Source organism: Oncorhynchus mykiss, chromosome 27, assembly GCF_057628025.1.
Source record: "Oncorhynchus mykiss isolate SJ-2025 chromosome 27, ASM5762802v1, whole genome shotgun sequence".
Taxonomy (NCBI): Eukaryota; Metazoa; Chordata; class Actinopteri; order Salmoniformes; family Salmonidae; genus Oncorhynchus; species Oncorhynchus mykiss.
Window position 1 is genome coordinate 47,180,979 of NC_143048.1, and position 19,022 is coordinate 47,200,000.

Below are 19,022 nucleotides of genomic sequence, written 5' to 3' on the forward strand. Positions count from 1 at the left end.
AGTTAAGAACAAATTCTTATTTTCAATGACGGCCTAGGAACAGTGGGTTAACTGCCTGTTCAGGGGCAGAACGACAGATTTGTACCTTGTCAGCTCGGGGATTTGAACTTGCAACCTTCCGGTTACTAGTCCAGCGCACTAACCACTAGGCTACCCTGCGCCGTCCCAGGGAGGGAGACACGGAGGGAGACACGGAGAGAGACAAAGCAAGGAGACAGGGTGGGAGACAACAGGGAATTTGGGGCACCACGGAAGAAGTTGTTTAATGAGTTACTAACTCATCTCAAGATGATATAAGACATATCGACAAGTCATTTATTAATCATTACCTCATATCAGTCTCATTCTGAACGTCACAGACTTCTTGAACGCGCAAGAACCCCAGCCTTTTCCTGATGATTCAGTTCTACAGAAATGTTATTTAATTATTTATTTACTAACTAAATAATAACACAGAATACACATACACACTTGCATGAGACACCGCACGTTTTGTTTAAGAAAAGCAATGTATTTACGTGTAGATGTCTTTGCTCATCGTCTCTCTGTTGAAACCAATCAATCCTTCTATGGGAAGGTCACAATGTCCTCCTTAGTTGTCCGGTCTCCAATGGTGACGAGCGGAGTAGGATAAGTCATTTAGATTTGTTTTTCTCGACATATGATATAAGACAGCTAATCAGCTGTACCAGTAGGGCGGCAGGTAGCCTAGTGGTTAGAGTGTTGGGCCAGTAACCGAAAGGTTGCTGGATCTAATCCCCGAGCTGACATGGTAAAAATTTGAGGTTCTGCCCCAGAACAAGGCAGTTAACCCACTGTTCCCCAGGGTGTCGAAGACGTGGATGTTGATTAAGGCAGCCCCCCCCCCCCCCCCTCTCTGATTCAGAGGGGTTGGGTTAAATGCATAAGACACATACGTTGGGGCAAAAAAGTCAGCCACCAATTGTGCAAGTTCTCCCACTTAAAAAGATGAGAGGCCTGTAAATTTCATCATAGGTACTCTTCAACTATGACAGACAAAATGAGAAAAAAAATCCAGAAAATCACATTGTAGGATTTTTTATGAATTTATTTGCAAATTATGGTGGAAAGTAAGCAAGATTTCTGGCTCTCACAGACCTGTTTCTTCTTCTTTAAGAGGCTCCTTTGTCCTCCACTCGTTACCTGTATTAATGGCACCTGTTTGAACTTGTTATCAGTATAAAAGATACCTATCCCCAAACTCCACTATGGCCAAGACCAAAGAGCTGTCAAATGACACCAGAAACAAAATTGTAGACCTGCACCAGGCTGGGAAGACTGAATCTGCAATAGGTAAGCAGCTTGGTTTGAAGAAATCAACCGTGGGAGCAATTATTAGGAAATGGAAGACATAAAAGACCACTGATAATCTCCCTCGATCTGGGGTTCCACGCAAGATCTCACCCCGTGGGGTCAAAATTATCACAAGAAGGGTGAGCAAAAATCCCAGAACCACACGGGGGGACCTAGTGAATGACCTGCGGAGAGCTGGGACCAAAGTAACAAAGCCTACCACCAGCAAGGGCATTGAAGATGAAACGTGGCTGGGTCTTTCAGCATGACAATGATCCCAAACACACCGCCCAGGCAACGAAGGACTGGCTTCGTAAGAAGCATTTCTAGGTCCTGGAGTGGCCTAACCAGTCTCCAGATCTCAACCTCATAGAAAATCTTTGGAGGGAGATGAAAGTCCGTGTTGCCCAGCAACAGCCCCAAAACATCACTGCTCTAGAGGAGATCTGCATGGAGGAATGGGCCAAAATACCAGCAACAGTGTGTGAAAACCTTGTGAAGACGTTTGACTTCTGTCATTGCCAACAAAGGGTATATAACAAAGTATTGAGATAAACTTTTGTTATTGACCAAATACTTATTTTCCACCATAATTTGCAAATAAATTCATAAAAAATCCTACAATGTGATTTTCTGGATTTTTTTTCTCATTTTGTCTGTCATAGTTGAAGTGTATCTATTACGGGCCTCTCTCATCTTTTTAAGTGGGAGAACTTGCACAATTGGTGGCTGACTAAATACTTTATTGCCCCACTGTATATAGTGAAAGTTCTAGATCACTGTGCAGCTGCAGACTGGTGGTATCCTGGCTTGGTAGTTGAGGTTATCTTCTTCACCTCGTGTTGAGGCTAAGCATTTCAAGGTGTGGACCACGGTCTCACACAAATACATATACAGTACATGGATCATCATGAATAGCATTTAGGTATCTTTGAGACATTTTTGGTGCATTTAGTTACTTCCTATTGCACAGTAAGGCCTACAAAAATAGACGCTTGGTTGGTACAAAAATAGACATCTGGATAGAAAACAAACATAAGCTACAGTAGACTATCGCAAAACAGTGTTTTAAAAAAAAAATCTATTATTTGGTGACGTGAATATATTTAGTATAGTTTTATCTAAAAAGGAAAACGTTTTAAAATGATTTACTATTTATATGAAATTTACTGAATAGTATGGTCCTTCCCCTTCCTCCTCCTGAGGAGCCACTGCTTCAGATCCTAGAAGAAGAAAAAATAAAGACAGAAATCTACTACTCCAGATCCTAGAATACATAGACAAGTAGACAGACCATCTACTACCACAGTACTTCAGATACTCACATCATTCTGCCCACAACCGCATCAATACGTCCAACACTCAACCACGTCAAGTCTTGTTCGACTTCAGTGCAGCTTTTGACATTATCGATCATAGTCTGCTGCTGGAAAAACGTATGTGTTATGTCTTTACACCCCTTGCTATGTGGATAAAGAGTTACTTGCTGTCTAACAGAACACAGAGGGGGTTCTTTAACTTCACTAGGGTAGGGGGCAGCATTTGGAATTTTGGATGAAAAGCGTGCCCAAATTAAATTGCCTGCTACTCAGGTCCATAAGCTAGGATATGCATATCATTTGTAGATTTGGATAGAAAACACTCTAAATTTTCCAAAACTTAAAATAATGTCTGTGAGTATAACAAAACTGATATGGCAGGCAAAAACCCTAGGAAAACACAACCAGGAAGTACTATTATTTTGAAAGGCTGTTTTTCCATTGAAAGCCTGTCCACCATACAAAGACTTAGGACCCAGTTCAAGATCTCTATGGCTACATGTGACCACTCTTTAGGCATTGTTTCAGACTTTTACTCTGAAAACTGAGGGAGATACACCGCTTTCAATGAGAGGACAGTGGAAATTTCCAGACATGAACCAAGCGCGTGATAGGGAACGAGCATTTCTTGTTTACCTTTACCATTGACGAAGCTTTTGTCCGGTTGAAATATTATTGATTATTTATGACAAAAACAACCTGAGGATTGATTTCAAACATCGTTTGACATGTTTCTATGAACTTTTATTGTACTTTTTTTTGACTTTTCGTCTTGGTGTTGAGACTGTGCCTTTGGATTTCTGAACTAAACGCACCAACAAAAAGGAGGTATTTGGACATAAAGATTAACTTTGTCGAACAAAACTAACATGGAGACCTGGGAGTACCACCAGATGAAGATCATCAAAGGTAAGTGATTGATTTTAATGCTATTTCTGACTTTTGTGACCTCTCCTTGGTTGGAAAATGGCTGTATGGGTTTCTGTGTCTAGGCGCTGACCTAACATGATCGCAAAGTGTGCTTTCGCCGTAAAGCCTTTTTGAAATCTGACACACCGGTTGCATCAACCTCTCTAGGGTTTTTGGGACGCTAGCGTCCCACCTGGCCAACATCCAGTGAGATTGCAGAGCGCCAAATTCAAATACAGAAATAATCATTATAAAAATTCAGAAAACAAAACATATTTTTCATAGGTTTAAAGATGAACTTCTTGTGAATCCAACTACGGTGTCAGATTTTTAAAATGCTTTACGGCAAAAGCATACCTTACGATTATTTGAGAACATAGCCCAGCAGAAACAGCAGGCTGTTTAATTTGGGCATGCTTTTCATCCAAAATCCCGAATGCTGCACCCTACCCTAGAGAAGTTTATCTTTATTCGTATGTTTAACACTTGTAACGATTATCAATGTTTATGATGAGTATTTCTGTTATTGGATGTGGCTCTCTGCACTTTCACCGGATGTTTGTTTGAGACAATGCATTTCTGAACATAACACACCAATTTCAAATGAGGTTTTTGGACATAAAGATTAACGTTATACAAACAAAACACACATTTATTGTGTAACATGAAATCCTGTGAGTGCCATCTGATAAAGATCAAAGGTTAGTGATTCATTTAATCGCTATTTCTGACTTTTGTGAGCCCTCTCCTTGGCTGGAAAATGGCTGTATGGTTTTCTGTGACTAGGTGCTGTCCTAACATAATCGCATGGTGTGCTTTCGCAGTAAAGCCTATTTGAAATCGGACACTGTGGCTGAATTTACAAGAGGTTTATCTTTAAAATGGCAAATCAGTTAAGAAAAAATTCTTATTTTCAATGGTGGCCTAGGAACAGTTCAGGGGAAGAACGACAGAATTGTACCTTGTCAGATCGGGGATTTGAACTTGCAACTTTTCGGTTACTAGTCCAATGCTCTAGCCCTCCCGCCCCATATTGATGCTAAAATGGGGAGAAGTCTATACAAAAAGCGATGTTCTGACTTCTTAACACTATCAACAAGGCAGGTCCTACAGGCCCTGGTTTCTACCTTCTTAACAACACTATCAACAAGGCAGGTCCTACAGGCCCTGGTTTCTACCTTCTTAACAACACTATCAACAAGGCAGGTCCTACAGGCCCTGGTTTCTACCTTCTTAACAACACAATCAACAAGGCAGGTCCTACAGGCCCTAGTTTCTACCTTCTTAACAACACTATCAACAAGGCAGGTCCTACAGGCCCTAGTTTCTACCTTCTTAACAACACTATCAACAAGGCAGGTCCTACAGGCCCTAGTTTATACCTTCTTAACAACACTATCAACAAGGCAGGTCCTACAGGCCCTAGTTTCTACCTTCTTAACAACACTATCAACAAGGCAGGTCCTACAGGCCCTAGTTTCTACCTTCTTAACAACACTATCAACAAGGCAGGTCCTACAGGCCCTAGTTCCTACCTTCTTAACAACACTATCAACAAGGCAGGTCCTACAGGCTCTAGTTTCTACCTTCTTAACAACACTATCAACAAGGCAGGTCCTACAGGCCCTAGTTTATACCTTCTTAACAACACTATCAACAAGGCAGGTCCTACAGGCCCTAGTTTCTACCTTCTTAACAACACTATCAACAAGGCAGGTCCTACAGGCCCTAGTTTCTACCTTCTTAACAACACTATCAACAAGGCAGGTCCTACAGGCCCTAGTTCCTACCTTCTTAACAACACTATCAACAAGGCAGGTCCTACAGGCTCTAGTTTCTACCTTCTTAACAACACTATCAACAAGGCAGGTCCTACAGGCCCTAGTTTCTACCTTCTTAACAACACTATCAACAAGGCAGGTCCTACAGGCCCTAGTTTCTACCTTCTTAACAACACTGTCAACAAGGCAGGTCCTACAGGCCCTAGTTTCTACCTTCTTAACAACACTATCAACAAGGCAGGTCCTACAGGCCCTAGTTTCTACCTTCTTAACAACACTATCAACAAGGCAGGTCCTACAGGCCCTAGTTTCTACCTTTTAACAACACTGTCAACAAGGCAGGTCTTACAGGCCCTAGTTTCTACCTTCTTAACAACACTGTCAACAAGGCAGGTCCTACAGACTCTAGTTTATACCTTCTTAACAACACTATCAACAAGGCAGGTCCTACAGGCCCTAGTTTCTACCTTCTTAACAACACTATCAACAAGGCAGGTCCTACAGGCCTTAGTTTCTACCTTCTTAACAACACTATCAACAAGGCAGGTCCTACAGGCCCTAGTTTCTACCTTCTTAACAACACTATCAACAAGGCAGGTCCTACAGGCCCTAGTTTCTACCTTCTTAACAACACTATCAACAAGGCAGGTCCTACAGGCCCTAGTTTCTACCTTCTTAACAACACTATCAACAAGGCAAGTCCTACAGGCCCTAGTTTCTACCTTCTTAACAACACTATCAACAAGGCAGGTCGTACAGGCCCTAGTTTCTACCTTCTTAACAACACTATCAACAAGGCAGGTCCTACAGGCCCTAGTTTCTACCTTCTTAACAACACTATCAACAAGGCAGGTCCTACAGGCCCTAGTTTCTACCTTCTTAACAACACTATCAACAAGGCAGGTCCTACAGGCCCTAGTTTCTACCTTCTTAACAACACTATCAACAAGGCAGGTCCTACAGGCCTTAGTTTCTACCTTCTTAACAACACTATCAACAAGGCAGGTCCTACAGGCCCTAGTTTCTACCTTCTTAACAACACTATCAACAAGGCAGGTCCTACAGGCCCTAGTTTCTACCTTCTTAACAACACTATCAACAAGGCAGGTCCTACAGGCCCTAGTTTCTACCTTCTTAACAACACTGTCAACAAGGCAGGTCCTACAGGCCCTAGTTTCTACCTTCTTAACAACACTGTCAACAAGGCAGGTCCTACAGGCCCTAGTTTCTACCTTCTTAACAACACTGTCAACAAGGAAGGTCCTACAGACTCTAGTTTATACCTTCTTAACAACACTATCAACAAGGCAGGTCCTACAGGCCCTAGTTTCTACCTTCTTAACAACACTATCAACAAGGCAGGTCCTACAGGCCTTAGTTTCTACCTTCTTAACAACACGATCAACAAGGCAGGTCCTACAGGCCCTAGTTTCTACCTTCTTAACAACACGATCAACAAGGCAGGTCCTACAGGCCCTAGTTTCTACCTTCTTAACAACACTATCAACAAGGCAGGTCCTACAGGCCCTAGTTTCTACCTTCTTAACAACACTATCAACAAGGCAAGTCCTACAGGCCCTAGTTTCTACCTTCTTAACAACACTATCAACAAGGCAGGTCCTACAGGCCCTAGTTTCTACCTTCTTAACAACACTATCAACAAGGCAAGTCCTACAGGCCCTAGTTTCTACCTTCTTAACAACACTATCAACAAGGCAGGTCCTACAGGCTCTAGTTTCTACCTTCTTATCAACACTATCAACAAGGCAGGTCCTACAGGCCCTAGTTTCTACCTTCTTAACAGCTCTATCAACAAGGCAGGTCCTACAGGTCCTAGTTTCTACCTTCTTAACAGCTCTATCAACAAGGCAGGTCCTACAGGCCCTAGTTTCTACCTTCTTAACAACACTATCAACAAGGCAGGTCCTACAGGCCCTAGTTTCTACCTTCTTAACAACACTATCAACAAGGCAGGTCCTACAGGCCTTAGTTTCTACCTTCTTAACAACACTATCAACAAGGCAGGTCCTACAGGCCCTAGTTTCTACCTTCTTAACAACACTATCAACAAGGCAGGTCCTACAGGCCCTAGTTTCTACCTTCTTAACAACACTATCAACAAGGTAGGTCCTACAGGCCCTAGTTTCTACCTTCTTAACAACACTATCAACAAGGCAGGTCCTACAGGCCCTAGTTTCTACCTTCTTAACAACACTATCAACAAGGCAGGTCCTACAGGCCCTAGTTTCTACCTTCTTAACAACACTATCAACAAGGCAGGTCCTACAGGCCCTAGTTTCTACCTTCTTAACAACACTATCAACAAGGCAGGTCCTACAGGCCCTAGTTTCTACCTTCTTAACAACACTATCAACAAGGCAGGTCCTACAGGCCCTAGTTTCTACCTTCTTAACAACACTGTCAACAAGGCAGGTCCTACAGACTCTAGTTTATACCTTCTTAACAACACTATCAACAAGGCAGGTCCTACAGGCCCTAGTTTCTACCTTCTTAACAACACTATCAACAAGGCAGGTCCTACAGGCCCTAGTTTTGCCGCTCCTCAACTAGTGTTCAGTCGTGTGGTCAGGTGCTACAGAAAAGAACAGGGAAGCACGGCTGGCCCTTGGATGTACACAGAGAGCTAACATTAATAATATGCATGTCAATCTCTCCTGGTTGAAAGTGGAGGAGAGAATGATTTCATCACTACTTTTATTTTCTGTGGAGGTATTGACATGTTGAATACACCGAGCTGTCGGTCTAAACTACTGGCACACAGCTCGGATACCCATGCATACCTCACAAGACATGCCACCAGAGGTCTCGTCACAGTCCCCAAGTCCAGAACAAACTATGGGAGGTACACAGTACTACATAGAGCCATGACTACATGGAACTCTATTCCACAGTACTACCTAGAGCCATGACTACATGGAACTCTATTCCACAGTACTACATGGAGCCATGACTGACTATTAATAGACAGCATGCAATATCATATCACCATCATATCATCTCTCTCTTCTACATCTCAACCTAAATATAGCTGTCAAATTGAGCCTGGCAGGCATTTTCACTGCAATTAAATGATGGTGTGACTTCTGACAGACACACACACACACAAGATCGGGCCGTGAGACACATGAAAGCTCCATTGTCTTGTAGAATGCACTCAGCCTGTCCCAGATTGGCCCTAGTCTCAACGAGGCCACGGCTGCAAAATTGAACCATCTCTTTCTGAAGGAGAGAGAAAAAGAGGCCGCAAACACAAGCATCTGAAGTGTATTTTAATACAGAAAGAAACGTTTTAATGAGTTGAAAGACAGATCTGTTTCTGATTAGAGACCGGAGCGAAGAGAGAGAGAGAAAAAGAAAGAGGGATATAAAAAGAGAGAGAGAGAGAGGGGAGAGAGAGAGAGAGAGAGAGAGAGAGAGAGAGACAGAGAGAGAGAGAGAGAGAGAGAGACAGAAAAAGAAAGAGGGATATAGAAAGAGAGAGAGAGAAAGAGAGAGAGAGAGGGGGGAGAGAGAGAGAGAGAGAGAGACAGAAAAAGAAAGAGGGATATAGAAAGAGAGAGAGAGAGAGAGAGAGAGAGAGAGAGAAGTAAGAGTTTCTCTGAGCTGGTGGGAATCTCCATTCACGTGGAGCAGGACCGTAGCTGTTCTCTCTCCTGGCAGACACTGTGATTCATGCCGCGATACGGGAACGAGAGGACGAAACACTCAGTAGACCAAGAGTCCAAAACACACCTCTCTGTCTGCTCTAGTTTCAGCTGGTTTGTGGCACTCTCCAAAGCAAGTCCATTGTTGTTGACTCTTTGTAATTAGAAAATAGACCAACGAGTTCCTGTTAAACCTAATTTATTCCCAGTTCTATTGACATATACAGGTTATAACTTAACACACAATCATTTCATGTAACGGTCCACTTCACAAAAGCCATTGGCCTTTCTTCCTTCACCACTGTGTGAGTAGGCTTCAGGTGGGTCCAGAGAGACACGTAGAGCCAAGGTGAGACCAGGTGTGTTAGGACAGCAGGGCCTGGACCTGCTGAGGAGACCGTGGTACCAGGTTGTCTGGTTCCTTGTAGCTGTTGGCTGGGCTGGTCACGGCTGTGTACACCTCTCCATACGCCCTGCACACCAGCTCTGTCGATTGGTTGAAGATCTGATCTCTGTAATAGGGGGAAATAGATTAGTTACTGAGGAGGAGGGGGGGGGGGGGGGGATAGATTAGTTACTGAGGAGGGGGGGGAAATAGATTAGTTACTGAGGAGGAGGGGGGGGGGGATAGATTAGTTACTGAGGAGGGGGGGGGGCATGGATTAGTTACTGAGGGGGGGCATAGATTAGTTACTGGGGGGGGCATAGATTAGTTACTGAGGGGGGGACATAGATTAGTTACTGAGGAGGGGGGAGGCATGGATTAGTTACTGAGGAGGAGGGGGGGGGGGTAGATTAGTTACTGAGGAGGAGGGGGGGGGGTAGATTAGTTACTGAGGAGGGGGGGGAAATAGATTAGTTACTGAGGAGGAGGGGGGGGGGGATAGATTAGTTACTGAGGAGGGGGGGCATGGATTAGTTACTGAGGGGGGGCAGAGATTAGTTACTGAGGGGGGCATAGATTAGTTACTGAGGAGGACATAGATTAGTTACTGGGGGGGGCATAGATTAGTTACTGAGGAGGACATAGATTAGTTACTGAGGGGGGGGGGGGGCATAGATTAGTTACTGAGGAGGGGGGGGCATAGATTAGTTACTGAGGAGGGGGGGGCATAGATTAGTTACTGAGGAGGGGGGGGATAGATTAGTTACTGAGGAGGGGGGGGGGCATGGATTAGTTACTGAGGAGGGGGGGGCATAGATTAGTTACTGAGGAGGGGGGGGCATAGATTAGTTACTGAGGAGGAGGGGAATAGATTAGTTACTGAGGAGGGGGGGGCATAGATTAGTTACTGAGGAGGAGGGGGCATAGATTAGTTACTGAGGAGGGGGGGCATAGATTAGTTACTGAGGAGGGGGGGGCATAGATTAGTTACTGAGGAGGGGGGGGCATAGATTAGTTACTGAGGAGGGGGGGGCATAGATTAGTTACTGAGGAGGGGGGGGATAGATTAGTTACTGAGGAGGGGGGGGCATAGATTAGTTACTGAGGAGGGACATAGATTAGTTACTGAGGAGGGTAATAGATTAGTTACTGAGGAGGGACATAGATTAGTTACTGAGGAGGGACATAGATTAGTTACTGAGGAGGGACATAGATTAGTTACTGAGGAGGGTAATAGATTAGTTACTGAGGAGGGACATAGATTAGTTACTGAGGAGGGGGGGGCATAGATTAGTTACTGAGGAGGGACATAGATTAGTTACTGAGGAGGGGGGGGCATAGATTAGTTACTGAGGAGGGACATAGATTAGTTACTGAGGAGGGACATAGATTAGTTACTGAGGAGGGGGGGGCATAGATTAGTTACTGAGGAGGGGGGGGGCATAGATTAGTTACTGAGGAGGGGACATAGATTAGTTACTGAGGAGGGGGGGACATAGATTAGTTACTGAGGAGGGACATAGATTAGTTACTGAGGAGGGACATAGATTAGTTACTGAGGAGGGACATAGATTAGTTACTGAGGAGGGGGGCATAGATTAGTTACTGAGGAGGGACATAGATTAGTTACTGAGGGGGGGGGGGGCATAGATTAGTTACTGAGGAGGAGGGCATAGATTAGTTACTGAGGGGGGGGGACATAGATTAGTTACTGAGGAGGGGGGGGGGGGGGGGGTAGATGAGTTATTGAGGGGGACATTCCTAATGCATGAGAAGGTAAAACATGTGTAAGGTGTGTGTGTGTGTCCACTCTTGCATGTAGGTGCAACCTCTTTAGCTGTGAATACAATACAATACAATACATTTATTTATTGGTCTAAAAAAAAAAATCTACATTAATATTCTAACCAGGAACAATCACAATTTATATATTTTTCACATTTTTAAGAAGAGTGCTATATTTTCACCATCATCTCTTCTCCCTCTGATACAATAGGAAGGGCTCAGTGGTACTAACACTGCATTGGGAGCTACTGTAATCATTCAGCTGGAACAGCCAACCAAGAGAGGTTCCACTCCATTTCCTGCTTTTCTGGAGAAACCACTATAGCTGGATGATGACTGTGACCCCCGTTCAGAGATGATAACAACCAGAGTACAGAATCATCAGTGGTGCACACTGACATCTACTGGTGCTCTAGCTGGGTTCCTCTCACATATATATATATATACATAGAGAGAGAGAGAGAGAGAGAGACAGAGAGAGAGAGAGAGAGAGACAGAGAGAGAGAGACAGAGAGAGAGAGAGACAGAGAGAGAGAGAGAGAGAGACAGAGAGAGACAGAGAGAGAGAGAGACAGAGAGAGAGAGAGAGAGACAGAGAGAGAGAGAGACAGAGAGAGAGAGAGACAGAGAGAGACAGAGAGAGAGAGAGACAGAGAGAGAGAGAGACAGAGAGAGAGAGAGACAGAGAGAGAGAGAGAGAGACAGAGAGAGAGAGAGAGGGAGAGAGAGAGAGAGAGAGAGAGAGACAGAGAGAGAGAGAGAGAGACAGAGGGAGAGAGACAGAGAGAGAGAGAGAGAGAGAGAGAGAGAGAGACAGAGAGAGACAGAGGGAGAGAGAGAGAGAGAGAGAGAGAGAGAGAGAGAGAGAGAGAGAGAGAGAGAGAGAGAGATTGGGAAAAGAGAGATATAGATAGAAAGAAAGAGGAGGATAGATAGATATTTTTGTACCTTTATTTAACTAGGCAAGTCAGTTAAGAACAAATTCTTATTTTCAATGACGGCCTGGGAACAGTGGGTTAACTGCCTTGTTTAGGGACAGAGCTGTACCTTGTCAGCTCGGGGGTTTGAACTTGAAACCTTCCGGTTACTAGTCCAACGCTCTAACCACTAGGCTACCCTGCCGCCCCATATTTACAGTACCAAGCAAAAGTTTGGACACACACCTACTCATTCAAGGCTTTTTCTTAATGTTTCACTATTTTCTACATTGTAGAATAATAGTGAAGACATCAAAACTATTAAATAACACACATGGAATCATGAAGTAACTAAACATTTTTTTTTTTTAAAGAGTTAAACACATCAAAATATATTTTATATTTGAGATTCAAATAGCCACCCTTTGCCTTGATGACAGCTTTTCACACACTTCGCATTCTCTCAACCAGCTTCATGAGGTAGTCACCTGGAATGCATTTCAATTAACAGGTGTGCCTTGTTAAAAGTGAATTTGTGGAGTTTTTTTTCTTCCGTTTGAGCCAATCAGTTGTGTTGTGACAAGGTAGGGGTTGTATACAGAACATAGCCCTATTTGGTAAAAGACCAAGTCCATATTATGGTAAGAACCGCTCAAATAAGCAAAGAAAAAACGACAGTCCATCATTACCTTAAGACATGAAGGTCGCAAAACCCATCAAGCGCTATGATGAAACTGGCTCTCATGATGGCCGCCACAGGAAATGAAGACCCAGAGTTACCTCTGCTGCAGAGGATAAGTTCATTAAAGTTTGAAGCCTCAGAAATTGCACCCCAAATAAATGCCTCACAGAGTTCAAGTAAAAGACATCAACATCAACTGTTCAGAGGACAGGCCTTCATGGTCGAATTGCTGAAAGGAAACCACTTCTAAAGGACACCAATAAGAAGAAGAGACTTGCTTGGCCAAGAAACACGAGAACGGACATTAAACCTGTGGAAATCTGTACTCAATCTGTCTGATAAGTCCAAATATGAGATTTTCGGTTCCAACAGTCATGTCTTTGTGAGACGCAGAGTAGGTAAACAGATTATCTCCAGATGAAGCATGGAGGAGGAAGTGTGATGGTGTAGGGGTGCTTTGCTGGTAACACTGTCTGTGATTTATTTAGAATTCAAGGCACACTTTACTAGCATGGCTTCCACAGCATTCTGCAGCAATACGTCATCCCATCTGGTTTGGTCTTAGTGGGACTATCATTTGTTTTTAAACAGGACAATGACACAACACACCTCCAGGCAGTGTAAGGGCTATTTAACCAAGAAGGAGAGTGATGGAGTGCTGCATCAGATGACCTGGCCTCCAGAGTCACCTGACCTCAACCCAATTGAGATGGTTTGGGACGAGCTGGACCGCAGAGTGAAGGAAAAGCAGCCAACAAGTGCTCAGCATATGTGGGGACTCCTTCAAGACTGTTGGAAAAGCATTCCAGGTGAAGCTGGTTGAGAGAATTCCAAGAGTGTGCAAAGCTGACATCAAGGCATACTTTGAAGAATCTCAAATATAAAATATATTTGTTTAACACTTTATTGCTTACAACATGATTACATATGTGTTATTTAACAGTTTTGAAGTCTTCACTATCATTCTACAATGTAGAAAAGAGTCAAAATAAAGACTAACCCTTGAATGAGTAGGTGTCCAAACTTTTGACTGGTACTGTATATACACAGTTCACTCAGAAAGTATTCAGACCCCTTAACTTTTTCCACATATTGTTACATTACAGCCTTGTTCTAAAACGGATTACAATGTTTTTCATCAATCTTCACACCCATATTTTTTCATTTTTTTTATTGCACATTTATTTAACTAGGCAAGTCAGTTAAGAACAAATTCTTATTTACAATGACGGCCTAGGAACTGCCTGTTCAGGGACAGAACGACAGATTTGTACCTTGTCAGCTCGGGGGTTTGAACTTGCAACCTTCCAGTTACTAGTCCAACGCTCTAACCACTAGGCTAGCCTGCCGCCCCAAAATGCCGCCCCATAATGACAAAGTAAAAACAGGTTTTAAGACATTTTTGCATAAAAATGAAATATTCCATTTGCATAAGTATTCAGACCCTTAACTCAGTTTGTTGAAGCACCTTTGGCGGCAATTACAGCCTTGAGTCTTCTTGGGTATGATGCTACAAGCTTGGTACACCTGTATTTTGGGAGTTTCTCCCATTCTTCTCTACAGATCCTCTCAAGCTCTGTCAGGTTGGATGTGGAGTGTCGCTGCACAGCTATTTTCAAGTCTCTCCAGAGATGTTCGATCGGGTTCAAATCCGGGCTCTGGCTGGGCCACTCAAAGACAATCAGAGACTTGTCCCAAAGCCACTCCTGCAATGTCCTGGCTGTGTGCTTAGGGTTGTTGTCCTGTTGGAAGGTGAACCTTCGCCCCAGTCTGAAGTCCTGAGCGCTCTGGAGCAGGTTTTCATCAAGTATCTCTCTGTACCTTGCTACGGTCACCTTCCCCTCGATCCTGACTAGTCTCCCAGTCCCTGCCACTGAAAAACATCCCCACAGCATGATGCTGCCACCACCATTTTTCACCGTAGGGATGGTATTGGCCAGGTTTCCTCCAGATGTGACGCTTGGCATTCAGGCCAAAGACTTCAATCTTGGTTTCATCAGACCAGAGAATCTTGTTTCTCATGGTCTGAGACCTTTAAGTGCCTTTCGGCAAACTCCAAGAGGGCTGCCATGTGCCTTTTTACTGAGGAGTGGCTTCCATCTGGCCACTCTATCTTGAAGGCCTGATTGGTGGAGAGATGGTTGTCCTTCTGGAAGGTTCTCCCATCTCCACAGAGGAACTCTGGAGCTCTGTCGTAGTGACCATGGAGTTCAAAGTTCCCTCGATTGCTCAGTTTTGAGCAGAATGATGGAGGCCACTGTGTTCTTGGGGACCTTCAATGCTGTATAAAGCTCTACAGACAATTCCTTCGACCTCATGGTTTGGTTTTTGCCCTGACATGCACTGTCAACTGTGTGACATTATATAGACAGGTGTATGCCTTTTCAAATAATGTCTAATGATTTGAATTTACCACAGGTGGACTCCAATCAAGTTATAGAAACATCTCAACGATGATCAATTAGCCTTTAGAATAAGGCTGTAAAGTAACAAAATGTGGAAACAGTCGAGGGGTCTGAATACTTTTCGAATGAACTGGAAATACATATACATATATATATATATATATATATATATATATATATATATATATATATATATATATGAGAGACAGAGAGACAGAGAGAGACAGGAGAGAGAGAGAGGAAAGAGTGGCCAGAGCACTGAAGGGAGTGATTGAAAAGGCTTCTTCTACTTTCCCCAACGCACAAGTGGTTATCTCCACCCTGCTACCACGAAAAGACTTCCACCCTGCCACAATACAGCGGGTAAACGCAAGTATTTCCCGTGACTGTGCCTCAAAACCAAATGTTTTCCTGGCCCACCACTCCACCATGGACTTGAACAGCCTCAATGACCAGGTCCACCTCTACAAGGCAGCAATGCCCACCTTTGCCCGGACTCTAAAGGACATCGCTCTCAAACGTATCCCCCAACACTTCACACAGGAGCAACAGATCAATAGACACCCCACCCAGACCAGCGAGGCACCCTTCCAGATCTGCAGGACCCCCCCCCCCCTGGACCTACACATAGAGGACCCACGCCAAGAGGAATTACACCCAGACCACAGTACACCCAGACACATCCACACCCCCACCCCAACCAATCAACACCCCCCCCCATGTCAACCATGCCCACACCCCATTTAGGCCCCCTCAGATCAGACCTATGCCACTCCTGCCCACCCCATGCACCCCACCCCCGCAAAGAGGGCCTCAACATGGAAGCCACACATACGCCCAGGTAGTGAGCGGGCAAACAGTCCTAACCCCCACTCTCACACTCGCCCAAGCCAATGGCATGTACCAGATGCTCAGCAGGCTCTGCTCACACTTACTGGCCTGAGGCCAAACCACGACCAACAACATTGGACACTCTATGGAACAAAAAGCCTTCACTATATCATCCTGGAATATCCAAGGCCTGAGGTCATCCGCCTTTGGCCTAAAGAGCAGAAACCCAGATTTCAACAAAGAAATCGGTAATACAGACATTGTCATCCTGCAAGAAACCTGGTATAGAGGAGACATACCCACTGGTTGCCCTCTAGGTTACAGAGAGCTGGTAGTCCCATCCACCAAACTATCAGGTGTGAAACAGGGAAGGGACTCAGGGGGTATGCTAATTTGGTATAGAGCAGACCTAACTCACTCCATTAAATTAATCAAAACAGGAACATTCTACATTTGGCTAGAAATTCAAAAGGAAATTATCCTAACAGAGAAAAATGTCCTCCTGTGTGCTACCTATATTCTCCCACTAGAATCCCCATACTTTAATGAAGACAGCTTCTCGATCCTGGAGGGGGAAATCAATCATTTCCAGGCCCAGGGACATGTACTAGTCTGTGGCGACCTAAATGCCAGAACCGGACAAGAACCTGACACCCCCAGCACACAGGGGGACAAACACCTGCCTGGAGGTGACAGCATTCCCTCCCACATATGCCGCCCTAGGCACAACTATGACAACATAACCAACAAAAACGGGTCACAACTCTTGCAGCTCTGTCGCACGCTGGGTATGTACATAGTCAATGGTTGGCTTCGAGGGGACTCCTATGGTAGGTACACCTATAGCTCATCTCTTGGCAGTAGTACTGTAGACTACTTTATCACTGACCTCAACCCAGAGTCTCTCAGAGCGTTCACAGTCAGCCCACTGACACCCCTATCAGACCACAGCAAAATCACAGTCTACTTAAACAGAGCAATACTCAATCATGAGGCATCAAAGCCAAAGGAACTGAGTAACATTAAGAAATGCTATAGATGGAAGGAATGCAGTTTGGAAACCTACCAAAAAACAATTAGGCAGCAACAAATTAAATCCCTTTTAGACAATTTCCTGGGTAAAACGTTCCACTGTAATAGTGAAGGTGTAAACTTGGCAGTAGAAAATCTTAACAGTATATTTGACCTCTCAGCTTCCCTATCAAATTTAAAAACCTCAAATAGAAAACCTAAGAAAATTAACAACAATGACAAATGGTTTGATGAAGAATGCAAAAATCTAAGAAAGAAATTGAGAAACCTGTCCAACCAAAAACATAGAGACCCGGAAAACCTGAGTCTACGCCTTCACTATGGTGAATCACTAAAACAATACAGAAATACACTACGGAAAAAGAAGGAACAGCATGTCAGAAATCAGCTCAATGCAATTGAAGAATCCATAGACTCTAACCACTTCTGGGAAAATTGGAAAACACTAAACATACAACAACACGAAGAATTATCTATCCAAAATGGAGATGTATGGATAAACCACTTCTCCAATCTTTTTGGCTCTATAACAAAGAATAAAGAGCAAAAACATATACATGATCAAATACAGATCTTAGAATCAACTATTAAAGACTACCAGAACCCACTGGATTCTCCAATTACATTGAATGAGCTACAGGACAAAATAAAAACCCTCCAACCCAAAAAGGCCTGTGGTGTTGATGGTATCCTCAATGAAATGATCAAATATACAGACAACAAATTCCAATTGGCTATACTAAAACTCTTTAACATCATCCTTAGCTCTGGCATCTTCCCCAATATTTGTAACCAAGGACTGATCACCCCAATCCACAAAAGTGGAGACAAATTTGACCCCAATAACTACCGTGGAATATGCGTCAACAGTAACCTTGGGAAAATCCTCTGCATTATCATTAACAGCAGACTCGTACATTTCCTCAGTGAAAACAATGTACTGAGCAAATGTCAAATTGGCATTTTACCAAATTATCGTACGACAGACCAGGTATTCACCCTGCACACCCCAAGACCATGTATTCACCCTGCACACCCTAATTGACAACCAAACAAACCAAAACAAAGGCAAAGTCTTCTCATGCTTTGTTGATTTCAAAAAAGCCTTTGACTCAATTTGGCATGAGGGTCTGCTATACAAACTGATGGAAAGTGGTGTTGGGGGTAAAACATACGACATTATAAAATCCATGTACACAAACAACAAGTGTGCGGTTAAAATTGGCAAAAAACACACACATTTATTCACACAGGGTCGTGGGGTTAGACAGGGATGCAGCTTAAGCCCCACCCTCTTCAACATATATATCAACGAATTGGCGAGGGCACTAGAACAGTCTGCAGCACCCGGCCTCCCCCTGCTAGAATCCGAAGCCAAATGTCTGCTGTTTGCTGATGATCTGGTGCTTCTGTCACCAACCAAGGAGGGCCTACAGCAGCACCTAGATCTTATGCACAGATTCTGTCAGACCTGGGCCCTGACAGTAAATCTCAGTAAGATCAAAATAATGGTGTTCCAAAAAAGGTCCAGCCACCAGGACCACAAATACAAATTCCATCTAGACACTGTTGCCCTAGAGCACACAAAAAACTATACATACCTTGGCTTAAACATCAGCGCCACAGGTAACTTCCACAAAGCTGTGAACGATCTGAGAGACAAGGCAAGAAGGGCCTTCTATGCCATCAAAAGGAACATAAATTTCAACATACCAATTAGGATTTGGCTAAAAATACTTGAATCAGTCATAGAGCCCATTGCCCTTTATGGCTGGGAGGTCTGGCGTCCGCTCACCAACCAAGACTTCACAAAATGGGACAAACACCAAATTGAGACTCTGCACGCATAATTCTGCAAAAATATCCTCCATGTACAACGTAGAACACCAAATAATGCATGCAGAGCAGAATTAGGCCGATACCCACTAATTATCAAAATCCAGAAAAGAGCCGTTAAATTCTACAACCACCAAAAAGGAAGCGATTCCCAAACCTTC

At 43.8% G+C, this 19,022-nt stretch overlaps 1 protein-coding gene across 4 annotated transcripts in view; it reads right to left on the reverse strand.

The window, feature by feature from the left end:
* Window positions 1-19,022, reverse strand: part of cog6 (component of oligomeric golgi complex 6) — a 233,091-nt gene that overhangs the window by 39,664 nt on the left and 174,405 nt on the right. For 2 of the 4 annotated variants that reach the window (XM_036964969.2, XM_090224020.1), the window contains one exon: window positions 9,171-9,500. The exons of the other annotated variants lie outside the window; for them this stretch is intronic. In XM_036964969.2, the coding sequence (XP_036820864.1) occupies window positions 9,353-9,500 (148 nt within the window). In that variant the 3' untranslated portion in view covers window positions 9,171-9,352. Of the gene's footprint in view, window positions 1-9,170; window positions 9,501-19,022 lie in introns of those variants that run through there. 4 annotated transcript variants of the gene reach the window in all.